Genomic DNA, 22,111 nt, shown 5'->3' on the forward strand with positions numbered 1-22,111 from the left:
AAATAAACATCGAGGTAGCATAACAGCTTTGATATTTTTAATTAAATAATGAAGTTGGCCGGAGCTTTCTGCTTGGATGGAGTAGCATATTGTATAATGCAATACATGAAACATACACTCAATTGTCAGTTTATTAGTGAAACTGTGTATTAAAGCATGTTTTCTTTTGAAGACTTTTTATCAACTCTCCAGATTAAAGGGCATCCCTAAATGCTGTTTGGATTTGCTGTAGTTTCTGTAATGCTGCTGACACATTTTGATGTATGTTGTGTTGAATGTATAAACAGTACATAAAAGATGGATGTAGCTACTATGTCAACACTGGTTGTACAAGCTAGAAGCGATCATCTATGGATAACAGGGTGTTACAGTGGTCAGGTTCAACAATGTGAATTAGTGCTATTTATACTAGCTGCCAGTTGTGAAATTATACAAACATAATAAGCTTTAATACAATTTAACCTGGCAAATATTACAAAATATTACAAAATTATGCACAGTTGACATAAAGACAATGTAATAGCGTTTATTTCTGCTGTAAAGTTGGGCACTTTACCTTTGAGTCCATTAGGATTTACATACTTTTTGGAGCTAGCTTACAGTGGCCATTTGAGGGACTGCATTTGCAACTCCTTTGCACCCCGAATGCTGCTGCTTGGTTTGGGTATTCAGTCATACTGCAGTCTCTCAAACTCTTTGTATTTTTCAGTAAATTTACAAGAGAGATATCAAACTGTCTTCACTTCAGTTATTCTCAGGGGGAAAAATGTCCGAGCTCTGTATATTTCTATGGTTCTATGGTTCTATATATGTACTGCATATTGGTTACAAGTCCTTTCATTTGTTGCTCTCTGTCCTCAGGTGGGGAACTACAAACGTGCTGTCAAGAGATTCGATGACGGCCATCGGCTCTGCAATGACCTTATGGGCTGCTTGCAGGAACGTGCCAAGATAGAGAAAGCCTATGGTGATCAGCTAACTGCCTGGTCCAAGAGATGGAGACAGCTCATTGAGAAAGGTCAGCTTTTGTTAAAGTGTCAACAAGATAAGAAGGTGCAAATGTATGTTTTTCACTATTCCACTGAGTAATATTACCCTGAAATTTTACTTGGAATCACAAAAAAATCCAACTCGCAGGTCCACAGTATGGCTCTGTGGAAAGGGCATGGCTGGCTGTGATGACAGAGGCGGAGAGAGTGAGTGAGCTGCACCAAGAGGTGAAGAACAACCTCGTTAACGAAGATGTTGAAAAAGTGAAGAACTGGCAGAAAGAAGCGTATCATAAGCAAATGATTGGAGGCTTCAAAGAGGCCAAGGAGGCAGAGGAAGGGTTCAAGAAGGCTCAGAAACCATGGGCCAAAAAGCTCAAGGAGGTGAGGAAGATGAGGGCAAATTATTTTTCTGTAAGGTTACAGGACCGTCTGCCCATCCATCACACTTTTATTAAACTTTAAATGGTAATCATAATGGGGATAGCAAGACATTGCTAGCCATTGAAGCAGGATTTTATGACCATTTGCTATTGACTAAGTTATTATTTAACCCCTTTTCTATAAAATGGAACAGGATTACAGAAAGTAATAAATATATTCACAAAATATACATGACGATGATAAAAGATGAGTGAAAGAGATCACTTTAATCTAAAATAGCCTTAGCTATTAGTTTCAGCAGCTGACGTTGGAACATTATTATTCTAGTAGTTTGAATAAAGTTTTTTTTTAAATCAGTGAAAAGGCTCAAATAGCAGATAGAGCAAGTTAATAAATGCTGAACGCAGTAGAGCATTAGCGAGTTAAGGGCCAGATATTACCCTCAGAAATAGGTGGAGGCTAAAATGATCAAAGAGAGTGAATGCTGGACTTTTATCCACTGGTTAGCCAGACGCTGGTCAAAAGGTGTTAATGTGTTGTTGTGGTCACGGTAACCAAACGATATCTGTGAAGACCATGTCCTAGAGTTGCTTTATTAAATGGTGGCACACGACATATATATGGTAGTTATATTAGCACATTTCTTTCTTTAAATCTTCAACTACTGTGCATGACTTTCATTCCCATGCAGCATTTCAAGTAACCTCCTGGAACTGAGGGGAAAAAACGTATCTTTTGGTTTAACCTTTCTATGATTTGTGTGTCCACTACAGAGGACATAAATGAATAGGCTGGGTCTCAGGAGGATAAACATTATGTGAGTTAATTAACTATGCGTCACTGGATGAAGTCTTGATTTCCTGCTTAGGGAGAAACTTTGTATACTGATATCAGTTCCTGGCACAAGTACCAGACCAACAACCTAAGGCGAGCTCCTAATCAATGAAGAAGAGCAAATAGTGGTCGTGCATTCATGCTGGAGAAAATTGCACTACTGATTTGAAGTGTCCTAAATAGAAGAATTAACCAAATACATTAAATTAGTTACCTATTTTATTTTATACTGTATAGTTTCTATTCTTGTGTTCCTTTAATCAAACCATCAGATCATGTTCTGTATCTGTGATACTAGCAATGTCCGTGTTTGAATCTACAGATGGAGGCAGCTAAGAAAACATACCACATGGCCTGCAAGGAGGAGAAGCTGGCTGCAGCCCGAGAGGCCAATGGCAAGACTGAAGCTTCTGTCACACCAGACCAGCAGAAGAAACTCCACGAGAAAGTGGACAAATGCAAACAGGATACACAGAAGGTAATAACCTTAAAGTGGGCCTGTTATGCTTTTCCTGATTTTTCTGACCAAAGGTTTCCAGTAATTAGGTCAACGAGTGTGCAAGTAATCCCTATGAGCCAGGCTTCAAACTGCTGTTTTAGACAGTTCGCTTCTATTCTTGGATCTGTCTGATGTCAAAAAGAGGGGAGTTCTGGCTCTGTGAGCAGCCCCATGCTACTGCTGTTCAAATGTTCTCTTTGCAAGGGGCAGTCTATCAGAAGGAAGTTACAGACAGGGCTGCTCCAAGGCCCAATATGAGATTATTCTCCACTGTTTATTGTCCGTAGATGACTCACCGTGTTTTCTTGTTTCTGTTCCAGGCTAAAGAAAAGTATGAGAAGTCTCTGGAGGAGCTAAGCAAGTGCACTCCTCAGTACATGGAGTGCATGGAGCAGGTGTTTGACCAATGCCAGCAGCATGAAGTCAGAAGGCTGACCTTCCTTAAGGAAGCCTTGCTGGATATCAAACGCCATCTTAACCTCACTGAGAACCAAAGGTTAGTCAGAATGAAGGTTGGGTTGCACATTAAGCACCTGTGCAGTTTGGCAGGAAATGTATACCATTGTATAGACTATCATTCTGTGTGGGCACATGTGAAGTAGGCTTAGAATATAGTTACTTAATTGTACTTTTAATCAAAAGTAGTCACACTGAATACAAATTAAAATTCGATTAGTCTGATTCGTCTTGTGTCACATTTGACACAGTTCACTGCAGTCTGATTAATTTCAACAGACACCCAAACCAGGCATGTGTTTCTCATTAGTTTTGAGACTCTCGGTGCTAATTAACCGATGATTCAGTCAGTGGCATTTCTGACAAACTGAATTTAGTCCAGAGTGAATGCTTGTCATATTCTAGATATTCTTTTTTGTTATTCTGCATTTAGCAAACAAAGCCACGAGCCACGGAAAAGTGATTTTCAGGTTTAATCGTTCACCTTTGATTTGATTTATTCTAACATTTTCACTCCTTTCCCAGCTGTAAAGCCGACTCCAGCTGTCGTTGGGTGAGAGACAGAGTACGCCCTACAGTCTATCACTGAGCAGTGTCTATTTAATTAAAATAAACCCAACTATTTCAGTGCTATAATGCTAAAAACAAAATCCCTCTCCAACTAAAGCAAGTTATTAGGAACTTTTTTACTTAAAAAAAATATTGCCATGTAATAGATATTATGACCATTACTTTGCAATGAAGTCATTCATTCAATTCCACTTGTTCTTATGAAAAAATGCCACACTGCACTGTTTTTACTTGCAATTTCCAGTAAGAACAACACAAAAAGTGTTATCAGTCTTGACAGTTAACAATAAGAAGAGGAGAAAGGAGCCAGGAAATGCTTGTGGATGAAGACAGCTTCCAAGAGACTTGTGGTTGTGTTCTCAGTGCTTCTCTCTAAATGCGTTTAATCGACTAGAAGAGGTCAAAAGTGACAACTCAAATTCAATATGAGCCCATGAGTTTCTCCAAACACTTTCAAATAGCAAGTTAAAGTCACTTTAAGAACAATGGGAAGCATTAGTTTCTCTGCAGGTGCGCTGTAAACCCTTTGCTCTGATTACAAGCCAGCAGTCGACCCTGATGGTGACAGAAGTGACAATTTGCCACTTCAGTCAACTCAGCAATCTGTAAACATTCAGTCTTCTCCATCTAACTGCTCAGATGGATACAGTCATGTTGGATGCAGCTGTACAGTGCCCACCAGATACTTACACGTGTGAAGATGAAATGAACTGGAATTAAGAAGAGGAGTCAATCCTAATTACTGAAATCAGAAAGCAATAGTTAGAAATAAAACATAAGCTTACCTCAGATAGCTGATGAGGATAGCACAGAGGAAGAGTGGCTGTGCATGCACTCTCTGATCACCTTTACTATTATGGGTGATGTTTTGAGTTATGTTTGGTACATTGTCCTCTTTGTGTCAGGTTATGTTAGGGTCCAAGACCGGTCATGTCATAAGATAAGATAATATAGCCTTTATTAGTGAATTCTGACATAAACACAACGGTAGCCTACAAGTGAAAAGATTTATTTTAAAATTAAGACATCTACAATTTTTTTAACAGTAGGTTTAAATTGCTGATGTTAATAACCTATCATAATCTATAGAGTGTCATTTTAGCTGAGCGGGAAAGCAGGTGACCACGTGCCACATGGCTGGAGTGCAGTAGCCCTGGTTCGAGGCCTTTTCCTGCATGCCTTCTCCCTCTCTCTCCCCCTGCTTCCCTGTGTTTCTTCACTACTTTACTATGCATTAAAGACAAAAATGCCCAAAAAGATAGTAATAATATTATAAACTATGCATGTCTTCACAGTAGTTTTGTTATCCACAGGTGTTAAAATAGGACCCCAGACATACTGGTTTAGCCTGTAATTAGAGGAAGAAAACTGCAGGATCATTGTTCTCTTTTTAATCCATTACACATTGCCATGGTTTGGGTAAACAGTGGCAACATAAATACCAACATCGTGGTACAAAACAGGGCCATTCAGAGTAAATATGTCCACTGTTGAGAACCCCAGCTTTACCAGAAAATTCAGGGAGACACTTTAGTCCTGTCGTCACCCAACACTAGATCTCTTTCAACCTAGAATTTGAACTACACTGGTGATTCTGTTGCCAAATTGGCAGCACCCACAGGTCCCTTCTGGCACTTTTATTGTCACTATTTGTTCCATTTTCCTCTCTTCAGCTATGCCACAATATACAGAGAACTGGAGCGCACGATCTTGGCTGCAAACACGCAGGAGGATCTCAAGTGGTTCAGCAACAACCACGGCCCAGGAATGCACATGAACTGGCCCATATTTGAGGTGCAATGCCAAGCCATCACCAAAAAAACGTGTACGACACTTCTCCCCTTTATTTTCTACATTACTTTATGTGCTTCTCTTCTCTCTCCTCACCAGGAGTACAACCCAGACCAGGCTTCAGCTCCTCCAAAGAAAAAGAAACCAGACGGAGCCCCACCCACTCCTAGCACTGACCATGTGGCTCCACCTGGTGACCGTAGCAGGTTAGTTCAAGAGATCTGCTAGTGTATTTTACGGTCACATATTTTTGAGTCAAATCTAGCAATAAAATTACAAGATGACTAATAATTATTTTTATTCAGTTTAATTTTATTTTAAATGTTTATGTTTTGTGAACAAATCTCATTGGGGAAGCTAAAACCAGCCTGTTAAAAGATTTTTACACTTTTAGACTTCATAATCTTCCACTTTAACACATATTAATTTTAATCTCACATGTTGATAAAGTATATGTTTCAGTTTTCAGCCTAAAGTACCACAAAGATGTTTTGTGTACCTGTGGTTTAAGAGTCTGTCACTTTAAATCGTCCCACCTGAGCCTTTCAGGAAGAAGACTGTGTTTAAACTGTTTATACTGAAGTCCAAATTTAATTATACACAATATATTGTCACAGCATTACTACAAAGTAAAGCCAGCAAAACTCTTTCATAGCGCATGCCATCATGGAGCTACAAGTGTCAGGTGTCATGTTCCCAGTGTTTTCTGTGAATGCACAATAACTCTTTTCATAACACTGATCCTTAACACCAGAATAGTTTTTAGACAGTCACGAAGGTCTGTGGCAGGCAGCTCATTTCTGACACTGGCTAGCAGGATTAGTTTGTTAATGGTTTTGACCTGTTCAAAACCTTTAAATTTCAGTCTTTTGTTTTGGAAGCATCCTAATGTCAGCCTCCCTTTTCTCTCTCTTCCAGTGTGAGCAGCTATGAGAAGAACCAAGCTTATTCGACTGAGTGGTCTGATGATGAGCAGCCCGCTGCATACTCAGGCAATGAGAACGGTGGGAACGGCAATTCATTTGAAGATGATTCCAGCACTGGGAGAGGGGTACGCGTGCGTGCTCTCTATGACTACGAAGGCCAGGAGCAGGATGAGCTCTCCTTTAAAGCAGGTACATGTGCATGACCGGGTGACATAGTTTGGGGATTTTGTCAATAATCATGCCATTCAGCTCAAGCGTACCAATAACTACAACAAAAATGCAGTTAAATTTTTATTTTATGTTATTGAGGCTATAGATTTCAGATAAGATGACAAGCTGTAGCTTGATGCAGGTGTTCAAAAGCAGCTTGACCTAATATGTATTTTCAAGTTCCTTCCTCTGTAGAAAATAGCAATGATGAGTCAATAATAGCCACATGGACAACAAATTACAGGGACTTGCTAACACTTAACAGAAGCTCCAAAGCTAGTCCAAAACAGTGCTCTAGAGCCATCACAGTGACATGACTAACAATTTAAAGGCAAACCATAAACAGAAGAATAGCTACTGAAGAAGCAACAGCTGTGTATCTTTGTCTTGTTCCTCCCTCTGCATCCATATTTTAACCACACTGTGAGTGAAGGTCTTTGTTCATCAAGTTGTCGCCTGATAAAGACATGAAACAAACAAAGCGACACCCCACCCCCTGCCCAAACTCTTCAGGCACAGAAACTTTCTTTGTGTTGTTCACCTGCAAGCTGTTGTATGTATTCTGTTTAAAAACCATTGAAAGCACCTCCTGTCGCTTCCTTAGAGGCAAACAAAATGAATCACACTTCTTCTTTGCTAGTATTTGTTTACCTGACATCAGTGACATTCCTTACCTTTTAATGGTATGTTACTGCTTTTCTTTGCACTTTACTGCCAGAAAGAAAAACTGCCCTGGATAATTTTAAGATGCTTGACATTTGTTTGGGGATCAAACTGGATTGTGCGGCCCAAAGAGTGTTCACAGAAGTTGAACACTCTTTGGGCCTGAAAAAGGTTTCAGAGATGAGTGGTTGATGTCATGTTGTTCACAGAAGTTGAACAACATGACATCAACCTGAGACACACAGTGAAACTGCATTTCCTTTTCTTATATTAAGAGATCTTAGTGATTAAATGTGTTGTTAAACTTTGTTACACTGAGAGAAAGGGAAGCTTCACTGATCCAGCCGACTTAAAATCAGGGTGAGCAGCATGTGGCCCACAATGTCAAATGAGTTTGACATCCTTAATCTAAAGGAGTACTTTATTGTCTGAGGATATACAAATAAAATGACGCTATAAATGCTGTAAATTCTGTGTAAGTTATTCTTGTACAAGAAAGTGAAAAACAGACAAGTTGTGGATTTTTGACATATTATCTATCGGACAGTTTTGCTTTTTTCCCCTAACAACCTTAAAGCACGAATACACAACTAACCAGTGTTACCAACACAGCACACATTTGATGTCACTCTAGCTGTTTATTCATGTTTCTGGTGGTTGTGCTACGCTAAGTTAACCTGCTGCTGGCCTATTTAGTTTAATCTATTTTATAGTTTTGGTGGAAAGTTCAAAAGTCTCATTTATACAACATAATGTTATTTTACAAACTATGCTTACTGTAACTGCAAAAAAAAAAAAAAAGAACTAGAATAAAGGAGCTTTTGGGTGGTTCTACCTTGCAACTGTATGCTTACTAGAGTGAGAATTTTTCCTTTCTTTCCGGTGATTAATTATCAAAATACATAATAAAGGAGAAAATGTGGAAATATTCTGATGAATAGCTCTGCTTTAGATTTAAGTGAAACCTACGAGTGTGCTGATTAAGGAATCATTTGTCTTTTGCAGGCGATGAACTGACTAAGACTGAGGATGAAGATGAGCAAGGCTGGTGTAGAGGTCGTTTGGACAACGGCAGAGAGGGACTGTACCCAGCCAATTATGTCGAGCCAATCTAGTCACATTACTGGACAAGGATATGCCATTGGAGGCAGCTTGAACTGTCCCGTCCAATTGCACCGCACATAGCCAGAGACTTAAGAGCAACACATCCCTTGCCCAACAGATGCGCCAAGCAGTTTTGCCTAAATAAAACTTAGTAACCTAAAAGACAATATATCAGTATAATATATTTTATCCAGCATTTGGGGTGGGCGAACTTACACATTTAAAAACAGGAGCAGCAGTTATTCCAGTATATACACACTCAACTATAACATCAAGACAGTGCAGGAACACATTGCTTGTCTGTGTAGCTGTATTTAACAATATAATGCAGCTTATTTAAACTGCAGTGAGTTCACTTGTGAAAATGGGAAGATAATATAATCAGTTGTACCCATTTGACAAAGATGAGCTTCTCTAACCTGCATTGTGTATATACAGTGTGATGCCATTTTGTGTAGCATTTTTAATGCTGTGTACGGTCAGCCATCATTCTCACATCAGGAATGCTGTGTAGTTTTAAAAGTACCACTGACAGTATCCTCTTTTTGGTTTTTTGTTTGTTTGTTTTTTCTTTGTGATTTGGTCCAACCTCTTTTCCAGTGTGTGCAGTGCTACGTGTGTTAACTGTTTCTGAACTTGCATAGCAGCATGTGCTATGCAACGACGTGCATTCCCTGAATCCTGCAGCCTTGTTTAGGCTCCAACCTGATGCAACACTTCAACTACAAATGCAGAGATTACTTCTTAGCATCACAAGCTTCTGGACATGCACATGCTTCTAATTTCACAAGAGAAAGCTTGTTGATGAACTGATTTTATGTTGGTTTGTTTTGCTTTCAACATCTGTTTTTCTTAGTGTCACAAATCCTTTGAGAAAACCATCTTCATGCAAATCATGGAAAGGATTTACAGTTTTTCACAGAAGCTCTCATCCTTGGTTCAGTAATTCCTTACTATATCCCGCTACTGATAACGAGAAAGACCTGCAATGCATTCCCTCAGAGTGAAGGCGGATCAAGTCATCATGAGGTTTCCACTGCAGTTTGAGAGGAGGGTTTTGAACAGTGCATATGCTGGGGACTTTTCTTCCAGAGTGAAGGGCCAGTGGAGGCATCTCAGTGTGTTACTGTGCTACAGACTGTTGTCTGAAGATTGAAGCCTCTCCAACAGGACATGAATGTACTAGTGTTTGGGCTTGAAAGAGGGCGTGTCGTATAAGCATTGTTCTCCACTGTCATTTAAAGCCTTGCCTAGCAAAAAGCACTAGTTATGTGGCCCGTTTTAATGCTGAGCCAAAGAACGACCCAATACCATCAACTATCTGTTTTCACTCCGTGCAATAATTTACCATATCAGTGTGAAGCAGCTTCACTGAAGATCAACTTATAGTTGCTTCACAGTCCATCAAAATTCAGTTGTCAAAAAACCCAAACATGTTACAAAATACTGGGGATACATATGACAAGTACTGCACTGCATGCAGGATGACTTACAGGGTGCATTACATGGTTATTTTTGAAATCTTGCACCATTTAAATTAAAATCATAGCAGGAATTGCATTTATCAAAGGTGGATTAGTGAGTTATCTTGCTACCAGTTGCACCTAAATCTGATTAGATTGGAGATTGCTATTTATAACTTAGTTTAAATGTCACCAGACTAACAGCAGTCAGATGTGTTTAGCTTTGTGTCTGGAACAGGATTTGACAGGTTTTGGGTCTCACACATGAGGAGAAACACATCACCAGCTCACAAGTTGTGTCTTAGAGTAAAGCTGTCCAGCATAGCAAAAAGGACTCCTGTCATAAAAATGTCATACATCCTCGATGCACATGCGCACACACTTCCACACACGTGCAAACATACATGCATTAAGCAGCATATACATACACAATACACACAGGTTCAAATGCATAATCCACATTATCAGGTTAATATTCTGAGGGAAAACATCTCCATCACCCAGTGTGTATGAGTTGTGTAAATGTAACAAAAAAACCACAAAAAAAATGCAAGTGATTGACTATTAAGACAAAATGTAGTGTTATACATGTAAATGTGTTTCATTAAATAACAGCAATGGAAAACATATTAAGTAATAGGTACCATATTGTATGAATTTTATTGCAATGGAATTGTCAGTGTATCATAAAAGCGTGACGTTACCCCACGCTGTCAGATTTGTATATGATGATGTAATTTAAAGATTATATTCTATTGTAACTGTACAACTGTGTTGAGTTGAAAATGAGACCTAACCATGTTGAGGCAGTAAAAAGGTGTACATGTAAAATGCTTTTTTATGTTGATCTCTTCCTTATGCACACAGGGGACAGCAGCTCATGTTGTGGAAACCCTTTATTAGCGGTCTAGAAGATGTATGTTCATAGTTAGTGATGTACTTTTATCTCCTAACTGGTGTAGTGCCTGTTCATCTTGATGTAACAAGTTCATTTAAATATGCATAAAGATGATTATGATCACAGATAATGACGATAGTGATGAAAAACCCAAATCAAATTTGTTGTGATGGTGTCAATATTGCGATATTGGTTTGAAAGGGAAACAAGTTTGTTGACAAAAAAGTAGCCTCTGTGTGTTTTTTTTGTCTATAGACAGCATGATTTGGAGTTATTTGTTATTAAACCATTAATTTAATTTATGGCACTTTATAATAATGTCACGCTACAAGAAATTAGCAAGGTATTAGCAAGTTCTTAATTCATCATTTATCATTACTCCGCTTTATTATGCTATCTATAAATACATATATGTTTATCCATCTGTTACTGTTACATCATTTACAGCTACCACTGCTACGACATCACTGGTAGTAATAATCAGAATCATCGTCGTAGTCATAATATTATATCTGTCTTTATAAATGGCATACTAAGGAGGAGTAATGCTATATGATGATGAATGAAGCACTTGCTAATACCTTACTAATGCTTAATAGTGCAACATTATTATAAAGTGCTAAAATGTATTTATTTTTATTGTAGAGCATGGGAATAAACCATGCCATATCACTGACACATAAAAAGTGCTATTTATCAAGACTGGTTTAATAATAAAACATTTCCTAACTTTGAATTAAATATACCTGGATGGGAATATTAGAAAATGCAATTCTAAAACTAGAGGGGCACTTGAAGAGCCAAGGCCAAAGAAAGAGCCACTGACTGGTTCTTTTTTTTAGCCCACTAGGCACTTTTTACATCGAACCTTGGAAAAACAGAAAGCATCTACCTTCAAAGATCACTAAGTTCCACTTTTAATAAACTGAACTATTTATTTAGTTCATCTTTTCTAAAGGTCTTAAATTAAAGAATGATACATTATAAAGGAGATTAGTTTTATGTTTTAAAGACAAATGACTTCATTGCTGCATTCATCACCTTAATGGGGAACTTCCCGGAATGGAAGTTAGCAGAACGTTAGAGAGATCACCGGATCTACCTGAGACAGGTGTGCCATGCCCTGGTTATGCTATACATGAAAAGGAGACCTGATACTGCTACACTGCAAGCTGAGCAGTAATGCCGCTCCGGGATCTGACTGTCCAACACTCAGGTGGATCTTTTGTGGATGTGTTATGCTGATTTTCAAGCACATCTTTTTAATTCTTGGACTCCAAACAAGCATTTTAAACTTTTCTCCTTTTCTTCTCATTGGCCCTTCATAAATAAACTCACTGCAGCTACTTCAATTACTTGTAGCGACTATTTTAACTTTAAAAATGACAAATGTGTCTGATAAATACATTTCAGCTCTCCGAGGAATTCAGAGAATTTCTGAATGTCATCAGTAGTATCATCCAACCTATGTCACATGTGTTCACAAAACACCAAGACTTTAAAGAAAATTATATTTATATATGCGTTATATATAAATATAGACCGTTATGAGGGTTAAAGAAGAATTTTCTGTTCTCTTTTTTTCAGTTAATAATCAGCATTTAAAAATCTGTCACAGATGGAAAAGCCCTTTTAAGATTTATGATGAAATCACCAAGTATTAGCCACATTTTCGTTCCTTGTACATACGTTCACTAGTTACACCTTGCTAGCACTGGGTTGGACAAACATTTGCCTTCAGAGCTACATTAATTTGTCATGTCATAGATTCAACAAGGTGCTGGAAATATTCCTGAGGGGTTTTTTTTTTAATCTTTACACTTTCTCATAGTAAAACATACAGCCACCATCATAACAGCCATTATTTAAAGGTTTAATTTCCTTTCTTGGAATCTGCTAGTGAGTCGCTTCATAAAACCATGAAAAGCATGACCACACAGGCTTTCATTTTCACTGATAATTTAATCATACAAACATTCATCAAACATACCAGAAATAAGCTTTCATCTGTTTGCTTCTCACTCACCTAAATGTGCTGCTGTTTGAGTCTAATGCCAACTGATTCATTCTGCAATTCATTTTGGCCAGTGGAAACTTTGCAATATTACATTAAATTGACAATAACTACCTCTGATAGCAAGATAAACATTAATCTCTCTCTTTATTAACAGGAAATGCACATTGTTCTAAGCAACATTTAGATCTCATGGATCCTCAAGTGTCAGCTGAACGGTGTTCTCACGTTAACTCTCATCAGGTTACAGGCCTCAACATAAAAGGATATGACAGGGATCTAACACACAGCATAAAAAAAAAAAAACACACCTTCTTACCAAAGAGAAAAGGTACACTGAGGCCTTGCCATTGGGGTTCATTACTCAGTGCATAGATTAGCAAGTAAGTAAATGCTGAATAACATTTCTTTAAAAAAAAAAAAAAGGATATGAATCAGTTATTTGATTGGTGATAAAAAAATCAAAAAAAAAATCAAGCGTGTGATTAAATGAGAAATATCAATGAGACCGTTTGTAGTCTTTTAAATGGAACTTCTCAAACATAAATTTAACGAGATGAAAACCAACAATAACATGAATAAAACTGACAGTTGAATGAAAATATCCCATTAAGAATCTTTGGGTAAATTTATGTGTTTCCAAAAGAATTTTCCCCTTCTACATTCATCATTTACATTCAACTTAATATGTTAAAAACATTTCCAAGACAGCTTTAAGTTGAATTTGAAGCAGTAAACAAACAACCAAACGGATTCATAATGAGAAATTATGTCTTTACTTCTGTTTATATGACTTGAATTACGCATCTTATACTTTGCAGGAATCTAGTTTTTTAAAACTTTTTATGAATTAATGTATGAATTAATGACCCAACTATGAAGTCAGGAACATTTACCAATAATACAAAATAAATTTATGTCAGAAAATATTTGTAATTAATGTATGAGACTTCTGTTTCTCTGATCTTAGCTTCAATTTGGCCGATTCCCTCTTGTTTAAATAAGCTGCACTGTTTCTAAACTTCCAGCTAACGGCTTACAAAATACTGGTCATACTGTATGTGGCATGAAAAACACAGTTTAGACTTATCTAACCTTCAAATAAGCTTTTGGAAAATATTGTTTCTTTAAAAATGCATAAATTATGTTTCAGGAATTTAGTAGTCTAGACAACAAAGAGTCCACAAACCTAATCAACATACCAATAAATCAGAGTAGAAACCGGAGAATCAGTTGGCAAAGTGAATGGCTTTTCCTCCAAATTCTCTTTTTTCATGTTGCACAATCCACACACAAATACACAAACATTCACACACTCCTGTCATCTGTTTAATGGGTACTCTGACTGCTAAAAAAATTATTTTTTTTTGAAAAATAAAAGAAAAAAGTTATCACTCAAAAGACTCATAGCACTCATTTTTAACTTAGCATTCACACGTGCATACAGTGGGTGCAGGATGTTGGTTGAGCTGCATGTCAGGAGCGTTGGCCTCCGGATATTCAGTCTAACTGGACTTTGCATAAAGTGTTTTTGAATCTCCACACTCTCCACTCTCTACTGACGAACCTCTTCTTTCTTTTGTTGGTGTGACAGACTCCAGAGGTATGATTTTAGTGCTGCTTCACTCCTTCACAAGTCCCATGATTTAAGAGTGCCCAAATGGATAGGGCTCCTGTATACCCTGCAACAAAGAGAAAGGATTAAAAAAAAAAAAGTAGTAGTAGTAGACCAACAACAGACAGAAAACATAGCTTCACAGTTTACAGTCACTGCAACTAATTCAGTGATTGTTAGCAACTTCCAGCACCCACTCAGCAAGGGCATCACCAACTAATCTCTACACCTGTGTGACTAAGGGCGTAGGGTATTTCCTGTTTAGCAACTGCAAACATTAAAAGTAGATTTTAAAAGGTGCTGACATGAGCAGAAAAAGTCCAAACTATTGAACTTGCTAAACAGCAGCTTTACAGATTTTCGGTGTCTAAAGTCTATATTTTTCAGTATAGCTACATTAGTCTGTGCCATACCAACAACAGCATGGAGCTGTCCTGGCCAACACTGCAAAATTACAGCTGGTAAACTTTGCATTTAGTTCTAATACGTGCTCTGAGCACACCACCACTCGGGATAATCTATTAAAAGCAAATGTTGACCTTTTAATTTTGTCCACAGAAGATTCAGTGTGATTCAACCCTCATTAACATGCACAGACAATGTTGTGGCTCTGTGATATGTCTCACCTGGTTGCAAGAGACTACTGATAGATTGCTTTGTAGACTATTTGCTAATATATCCACAGAGTTTTGTGAAAGTCCATTCTGGTCTTGCTGCAGCTGGTTTGGGCTTCCCTCCCAATGTTCCTCTGCAACTCTATGGTTGCTGTCATCGTGAAGGCTGTTGTTGTTGCTGTTAGGGCACTTGTTTTTCTCTGGTGAGGCGAAGGGGTTATAATCTCCTTCCAGGTTACGATGAGGCTGGGTGTTGAACTCAGCTTGAAAAGAGGAAAGCTGCTGTGTGACACCAAGGAGGCCTCCAACCTCCACACTCAGGATCACCCAAATTACATCTGTAAATAGACAATGGTGTGCTTAAACATAATCATAGAGTTGAGAACATGTAACTAAACCTGTGTCTATATGCAGGATATTACCCAATACCCATAAATCAAACGGTTACAAAATATTTACTGTATAATAATTAGGCTGGACTACACTTCACACCTTGTATCCTCAAAGACTTAATGTGATTCTGATCTGCAGCCCTCTTCTTACTCCTTAAGTCAGCATGAAACTATTTTAGGTGGGAAATAATTGTGATGAACAGGTGGATGAAATATTAAAGCCCGGTGTTTAAATTCAACATCCCTCTCCAGCTTAATTTGTAAGTAGAGAAGTCTTTAGAGACATCCTGATAGGACATAAATCAATTAATTTAATGATAAATAATTAATACTTTTATTGCAGCACATCCATACAAAATGATCTAGCACTTCATCTTCATTAATGAAGATGAAGTGCTAATAATTCCCTGTTACTGTGGCACGGCACATTGTACAGTGTAGCGAAATTAATGGGTTAGCAATGTATGGTGATCCTAATGTCCGAGCTGTTAGCATCCCAACCGTGGGTCTCGCTTTACCTGCCTAGATCACCATGGTAACTAATGGTAAATGCATAGTCTAGTCTTGTCTGGAGTAGGTTATACACAGCGTTTCCATCAGCAAAAGGCCTGAGATAACAAAGAAAGCTGATAACCACTGTCGAAACACCATTATCTCTGACTATGGTTTTAGGTTTTGTAGAGTCAACACAAAGTAAGCCTGGACGACATGTATAATTCAGCGTCAGCAGCTTACGTAAGCCATGAATCACAAACAAAATGTGACTAATTTAATTAACTGTCTAATGACAGGGTTGTTGTGTGCTGTGTAAAGCCGCTTGAGGCAAAACTGTAATGTGATATCAAGGTATATAAATAAGATTTACTTGATTTGAACATTTTTTTTTCTGTGTATACATAACAAAGCCCAAAAACCCCAAACAAAGGCACTCTACAAATAGCTTGACTTATCTGTCTAAAAGTCCAAGACCAAATAAGATTCCAACAAAGCTCTGAAGAATAACCATCTGCGTAGCAGTGCTTCAACCACAGTGCTTCCACAATAGAATTTAAACCTTGAACAGTAAGTTAGCATGACAAAAAGATGACATTACTTCATTAGAGTCACTTTGACTTTTTATTCAAGAAATTCCATTTATTGAAGATAACTTACTTGCACCTTAGGTAAGTTATCCCCCAGCTGTAGGTCTATTAATGTCTTCCTACACAATATTTCTAGTTTTCTCTCTTTTTTGTACCAGCTGATAGGGCTGTGCAATATGACCAAAATCTCATATCCCAATATAATACATCTATCGTCCTGATAACGATATAAATCACAAAAATTTAACATTTTCTGTAAATTCTGTGAATCTCGGGTAGCTCGACTTGCGTGAAGTGTTTCCAGCTGGGCGTCGTGTACCTGGAGTCGAGTGTTTTAACCGATGCATGAAACGATACATTTTTTGACATAAGCTGTAACGGCCGCCGTTTTCTTCGTGAGTATTTATTACACAACGTGCTGCAGGGAAAAGCCTGTTCTAACGTTTGAGTCTAAGGTTTATTTTTTAGCACCTGACGGCTCTTTTTTGCTTCTCATCCGTAAATACTCTGCATACTCTTTCACGTGATTCAGTTTATTTTGAAAAGTCTCAACAGGATCTTGAGCTTTATTGTGAAAGGTTTATGTGGAAAATAAACAAGCGGACACGCGATGGTTTTACCATCGTTGTTGGTAATGACAACGCATAAAAACAGGCGCTTGTCCATCCATAGTGTGGTTATGAGAAAGAGAGAACTTTAAGAAATTAATATAGCCACTACAGTGACGATTAAAACGATGAAAAAATATTGCCGTAAACAGTTTATTTTGCGACACCACGAAACAAACGATAGAGTAAAATGAAACGATAAATGTTTTTATATCGTCATCCGATATATATCGTTATATCGAACAGCCCTAGCAGCTGATATATTACTTATGACTCCAACCCCTTGTTTAGCTCTGAAGGAAATCCCCCTAATCCTATGCCATCAGAATCAACCAGGAAACACATTTTGGCTGTCTTATAGCAAAAACATTTAAAAAAACAAAACAAAAAAGAAGTTAATAAATAAATAAATGGAGTTACTTATCATAAAAATTGAGTTACTTATCATCACGATAAGTAACTCCATTTAACATTTTTTAAGTAAAGTTGTAGTTCTCACCTCCATAGAAAAGTCCGGTAGCTGTGCACATTCTCCATTGGCCCTGGTACATACCCGGAGATACAGGACTATGCATCTGCACACTGACATCAGTCATTTCCTGCGGGTCTAGAGAACGCACCATCACCATGTTTATGTGGCCGAACTGATCTCCTCCAACATACTTCAGAGAAACTCCTGGAGGCCATGACTCTGCACCTGGAAGACAAACAGACAATTTTGCTTGTTACGAACTGTATTCATGTACGATATAGTGATTACTAACCAATGATCAGCTTCTATTTTAGATCAGTATTGAATGGCAGGCTGCTCAACCAACTACCTCATTCTTTTGGAATATTTTTATATAATGTGCCTTGGTTGGCTAGAGGCAGAGCTGCAGCATTTAAATAAACAAGTGATTTGCTGTTGCTTGAAAAGTTACATTTTTTTCCCTAACATTTTTGACACAAGAAAAGCGAATCAAAAGCGCCACAGTTCAGTTATGTAACACGTAATGCCACCTTATTTAAATAAATTGAGATTTGTTGAAAACACAATAGGGCCTTTGCACAGGATGCCATGTGCACGGTGCTTGCAGTTGGATTCAATATGCTGTTTGCTGGGAGCGCTGAAGGACAGAGCAAAATAGGCACTTTTCAAAACTTCCTGTGCAATATCTGCATGTCTTTTCCTATGTACCTCCACAGGTTTAATACAGCTGTAAAGCTATTAGGAGGATGATATAAGAAATGTAAACTGGCCTTACACACAGGTCAGCCTACAAGAAGAAACAATTTCAGGCAGTCATTACAGTGTTTTAGCCCAAATTCATATCTGTTAAAATATGACCACAGTGTCTTTAAGCACTCCCAGGTTGAGTGCTGCGGTTTGTCCAGTGACAAATTGTTTTGCCAATGAAATCAATGGGTTTGAGAGCACAGCGGTGCATGCATTTTGCAGCCACTTATAATGACACTTTAGTATATCTGCGGTCAACAGACTTCAGTCTATGGCTGTCACTGTGTTTATGTGCATGTCTGAGTGATGCTGATGAAAACACAGTTATACTCCACTTGACAACAACTCTCTAGCCAACTAAAGGTAAAATAATAGCTCCCAACAAGTGCTACTCATCTAAAGCCAAAACTGGACAGACCAAAATTAGTCTCCACTGCAGACAACCCACCCCATCAAAGCAGTCAACCATTGGGAAATACTGTTACCGGTACTCTTTTATTTTCCAACACAAGTGATATTCTTATTCTAGCTGACTTACCGGTGTTCTGTATCCTCCAGGTCTTTGTGAAAGGTGTGTCAGGTGGAACGGATTCACCCTCACCAATCGTCACATCCTTTACAAAGGACATGCAGGGTGCACTGATGTTGGGACTTTCGAAGTCATAATAGGCTCCAATGGCTGCCTGTAAATTCCTAAGAATGAAAAAACAGAAATTTGAGTAAATCTAAATATTCACTTATAATACAGTTGCAGAAGTAACGCCTCAGTTTTTACAGCTGGTTGATAAATGATTCTACAGGCTATAGCCGTTCCACACATCCATCCATCCATCCATTCGCTTCCGCTTATCCTTTTCAGGGTCGCGGGGGGCGCTGGAGCCTATCCCAGCTGTCATAGGGCGAGAGGCAGGGTACACCCTGGACAGGTCGCCAGTCTGTCGCAGGGCCAACACACAGGGACAGACAACCATTCGCACTCACACCTAGTGGCAATTTGGATTATCCAATTAACCTATCCCCACAAGCTGCATGTCTTTGGACGGTGGGAGGAAGCCGGAGTACCCGGAGAGAACCCACGCAAACACGGGGAGAACATGCAAACTCCACACAGAAAGACCCCGGCCTGATGGGGCCTGAATTTAACCTTCACACATGTGAAGGTTAAATTCAGCCATTTGGGGGTTTGTTTGTTTTTTTGCTTTTTTTTTCCATGCTTCATTTAAAGTTAGTAATTGTACACTGACAAAAATCATCCCCATCATCAGGCATCACAAGGAGACAGATCACGCTTCTGTATGACACATTGAGGATGGGTTCTTCTCGTGACACCAGGTCATCCATAAACCAGCAGTTTTTATTTTTAGAAACCCCCGTTGCAGAGCAGCGAGATCACGTGATACTACAACAGCCCCACTCCCAGTGAACGCACTGCTGGAACAGTTGATCTTCCACAGACCCGCATTAGCTGGCTCAGCGCCGCATATGCGCAGAGAAATCTATTTTTGGGATGACTTCAAAATGGCCTTTCCCCTCAGCAGCACATTCATTTTCGCTTCCGTACACTGCAATGGCACCGCGAATTGTTTCACTGTTAAAACATGCCACCGGAAGTCACATTTTTCCTAAAAAACACAAGACTTATCAAGTACGTGAAAAAACTGAAATACATTCTGTCCGGCTAAGATTGATCTGGTTTGCGCAACCAGATCTCTGAGCTTCAGTGATCTTTGAGCTCCGTCTCTGCAACTTCAATGTAGATGGGTTACGTAATAAAGTATAGACACAATGTACTGTAGTTGTATCGACAATAAAGGTAACGGGTATCTTAAAGGGTACTCATGTAACTCACTGAATAACAAGTTAAAAGACTGAAATAAATCCTAACTATCCGTTTAGTTCAGTTTAAGTTAGCTAGCTATCCTGTACGTCCTAGCTTTTCAGAATAAAAGTGGTGACTAACAACAGGCTAACACACGTGAACATGTTTTTTGTCAAATACAGCATCCGCTTCGGTGCTATGTTGTGCCTAAACGAAAAAGTATTTGTTTCAACGGAATTTTCCACCGGTATGCAAATCTTGCGACCCTTCACTGTGTCTGTTACAGGCAATCAAAAGTCGGAGTCACACTGACTCAGCTAGTTACGCTTCTTCAACGTCGTTAGCCGTCACTGAGCCGACGCTTCTATGGCCAACGTAAACGCTTTTGTTCTGCGAGGACAAAACTTTCAGAGATATTTTCTGTTTGTTTGTTTTTCAGGCAGACTATCTTTGTACAAAAAATGCTGCTACACAGAAAGCTAGCTGGTACACATTATATATTATCTAACATTAACCAAACAGCAGGCCATTCGAGTCCCCGAGCTCACCAGTTGGTCATGTCCAGAAAGAAGGCGCATCCTGCGGGGTTTAGCTGAAACCCAAGAAGTCTCTGAAATTCTGATATGAGGATATCTTTGTCTGTTGTACCCATGCAGCTGAATTTCTGCATGAGCTCCTGGTCCAGGTCCATGCCCTCCATTACGGGATTCGCCCGGATAAACACGGGGGTTGGCTCCTAATTTAGTCCGAGGCCTCGACTTATCATAACAAACTCGGTAACAGGGTCGAGTGCGCATGTCACCTGATTGCATCCTGAGCCTCCGTGACTGAAAAATGTGGACGCTAATTAAAACATCTTCTACGCGTATACAACAGTAATTAACTGGCAGATTAATTAAAATACCAATAATAATAATTCACAAATAAATAATAAATTATTCACTAATGTCTGTGAAGGTTCTCAGTCATCCAGGTCATCGTAGTCAAAGGAGCTTGCAAAGAAAAGCGTCTGGACTTCTTTTTCACTAATAATAATGATAAGAAGAAGAAGAAAAGAACAACCTAAGGAATATCACTTAAAGTATATATAACAATGTATCGTTTATTTATTGTAGAAAAGGTCATAGTTTTAAGCAAAACGATATTCTTGGTGATACTTGAAGTACTAGCAGTGGGACTATGCAGTTAGACTGTAAAATAAACACCCGTAGACAAAAACAAAAAAACCAAAACACCCCCCCGCCCCGCAAGCAAACAGCACACTGTAGATCGTATTTTGTACATGGACCCCTAAACAAAGAAACAATGTCAATATTGAAATATAACCCAGCTCCAATTTCCATGTAAATAGTTTTTTACAAATATAACACAATTTTAAATGAGTGTTTCCCAAAGTTCCACTGGGGCTACTGTTGAACGCAAGGGGATGGATACATATCTGATGGTGCCATGGGTGGTGCCATACAACTGTTTTAGAAGACAAGAGGACAAAGAAATGACTAAATTAAATTTGACAGTGAAATGAGGAAGTCGGGGACCAGTCCTCATATTACCTAACACCCAATGTGCCTTGTATTACTTTGCCTTATTTGTGCATATCAGTAAGCTGTCAGGAAAAACATTATGACATTTCCCAGTAGAAAAGCACTGTTATCACAGTGGTCTTGTTGAAAGGAAAGAGAGCCATTGTTTAGGTACAAGATAAAAATGCAATATCCACTGTAATAGTTGTACGAGGTCATATCCTTCAGTATTAACATTCTGCCTAGTTGAAGTTTTGTTTTAAAATATATATGCAGTTACTATAATGCCATATTTTTAAATGATTTTTTTAAACTTCAAAATCTGTGTTTAAAGGTTTTAAATATATATGAATACATATAAAATGTAAGCTTGTGTGTTAACAAGTAACACATAACGTCAAAGCAATACCAGTCGCTCACTGTGATATTTATTTCTAG

General features: G+C 38.5%; 2 protein-coding genes across 4 annotated transcripts in view; one reads left to right on the forward strand and one right to left on the reverse strand.

Annotated features, from left to right (window-relative positions):
- Positions 1 to 11,012, forward strand: part of pacsin1a (protein kinase C and casein kinase substrate in neurons 1a) — a 36,255-nt gene extending 25,243 nt beyond the window's left edge. For all 3 annotated transcript variants that reach the window (XM_005731733.1, XM_013910449.1, XM_005731734.1), the window contains 8 exons: positions 862 to 1,018; positions 1,138 to 1,373; positions 2,530 to 2,685; positions 3,027 to 3,202; positions 5,406 to 5,526; positions 5,623 to 5,729; positions 6,442 to 6,638; positions 8,328 to 11,012. In XM_005731733.1, coding sequence (XP_005731790.1) covers positions 862 to 1,018; positions 1,138 to 1,373; positions 2,530 to 2,685; positions 3,027 to 3,202; positions 5,406 to 5,526; positions 5,623 to 5,729; positions 6,442 to 6,638; positions 8,328 to 8,437 — 1,260 coding nt within the window. In that variant the 3' untranslated portion in view covers positions 8,438 to 11,012. The remainder of the gene's footprint in view (positions 1 to 861; positions 1,019 to 1,137; positions 1,374 to 2,529; positions 2,686 to 3,026; positions 3,203 to 5,405; positions 5,527 to 5,622; positions 5,730 to 6,441; positions 6,639 to 8,327) is intronic.
- Positions 11,013 to 13,554: 2,542 nt separating this feature from the next.
- LOC102201417 (inflammation and lipid regulator with UBA-like and NBR1-like domains) lies at positions 13,555 to 20,951 on the reverse strand. The gene is made up of 5 exons (XM_005731735.1): positions 20,699 to 20,951; positions 18,870 to 19,024; positions 17,612 to 17,809; positions 15,043 to 15,368; positions 13,555 to 14,483 (listed from the first exon to the last, which is right to left on the reverse strand). The coding sequence occupies exons 1-5, from the start codon at positions 20,848 to 20,850 to the stop codon at positions 14,448 to 14,450; spliced, it is 867 nt and encodes a 288-aa protein (XP_005731792.1). The 5' UTR covers positions 20,851 to 20,951; the 3' UTR covers positions 13,555 to 14,447.
- Between the last annotated feature and the right edge of the window lie 1,160 nt (positions 20,952 to 22,111).

Source organism: Pundamilia nyererei, unplaced genomic scaffold, assembly GCF_000239375.1.
Source record: "Pundamilia nyererei isolate P.nyererei 1_Seehausen unplaced genomic scaffold, PunNye1.0 scaffold00044, whole genome shotgun sequence".
NCBI lineage: Eukaryota > Metazoa > Chordata > Actinopteri > Cichliformes > Cichlidae > Pundamilia > Pundamilia nyererei.

What these genes read in the sequence shown, in the direction of transcription:
- LOC102201417 (XM_005731735.1), bottom strand. Translation starts at nt 20,850, where the DNA reads ATGGAGGGCATGGACCTGGACCAGGAGCTCATGCAGAAATTCAGCTGC. An exon ending in TTTCTGGACATGACCAACTG is followed by an intron (nt 19,025 to 20,698) that starts GTGAGCTCGGGG and finishes TTTCATTCTTAG; the next exon opens with GAATTTACAGGCAGCCATTG. An exon ending in CAGTAGTCTCTTGCAACCAG is followed by an intron (nt 14,484 to 15,042) that starts GTGAGACATATC and finishes TCTTTGTTGCAG; the next exon opens with GGTATACAGGAGCCCTATCC.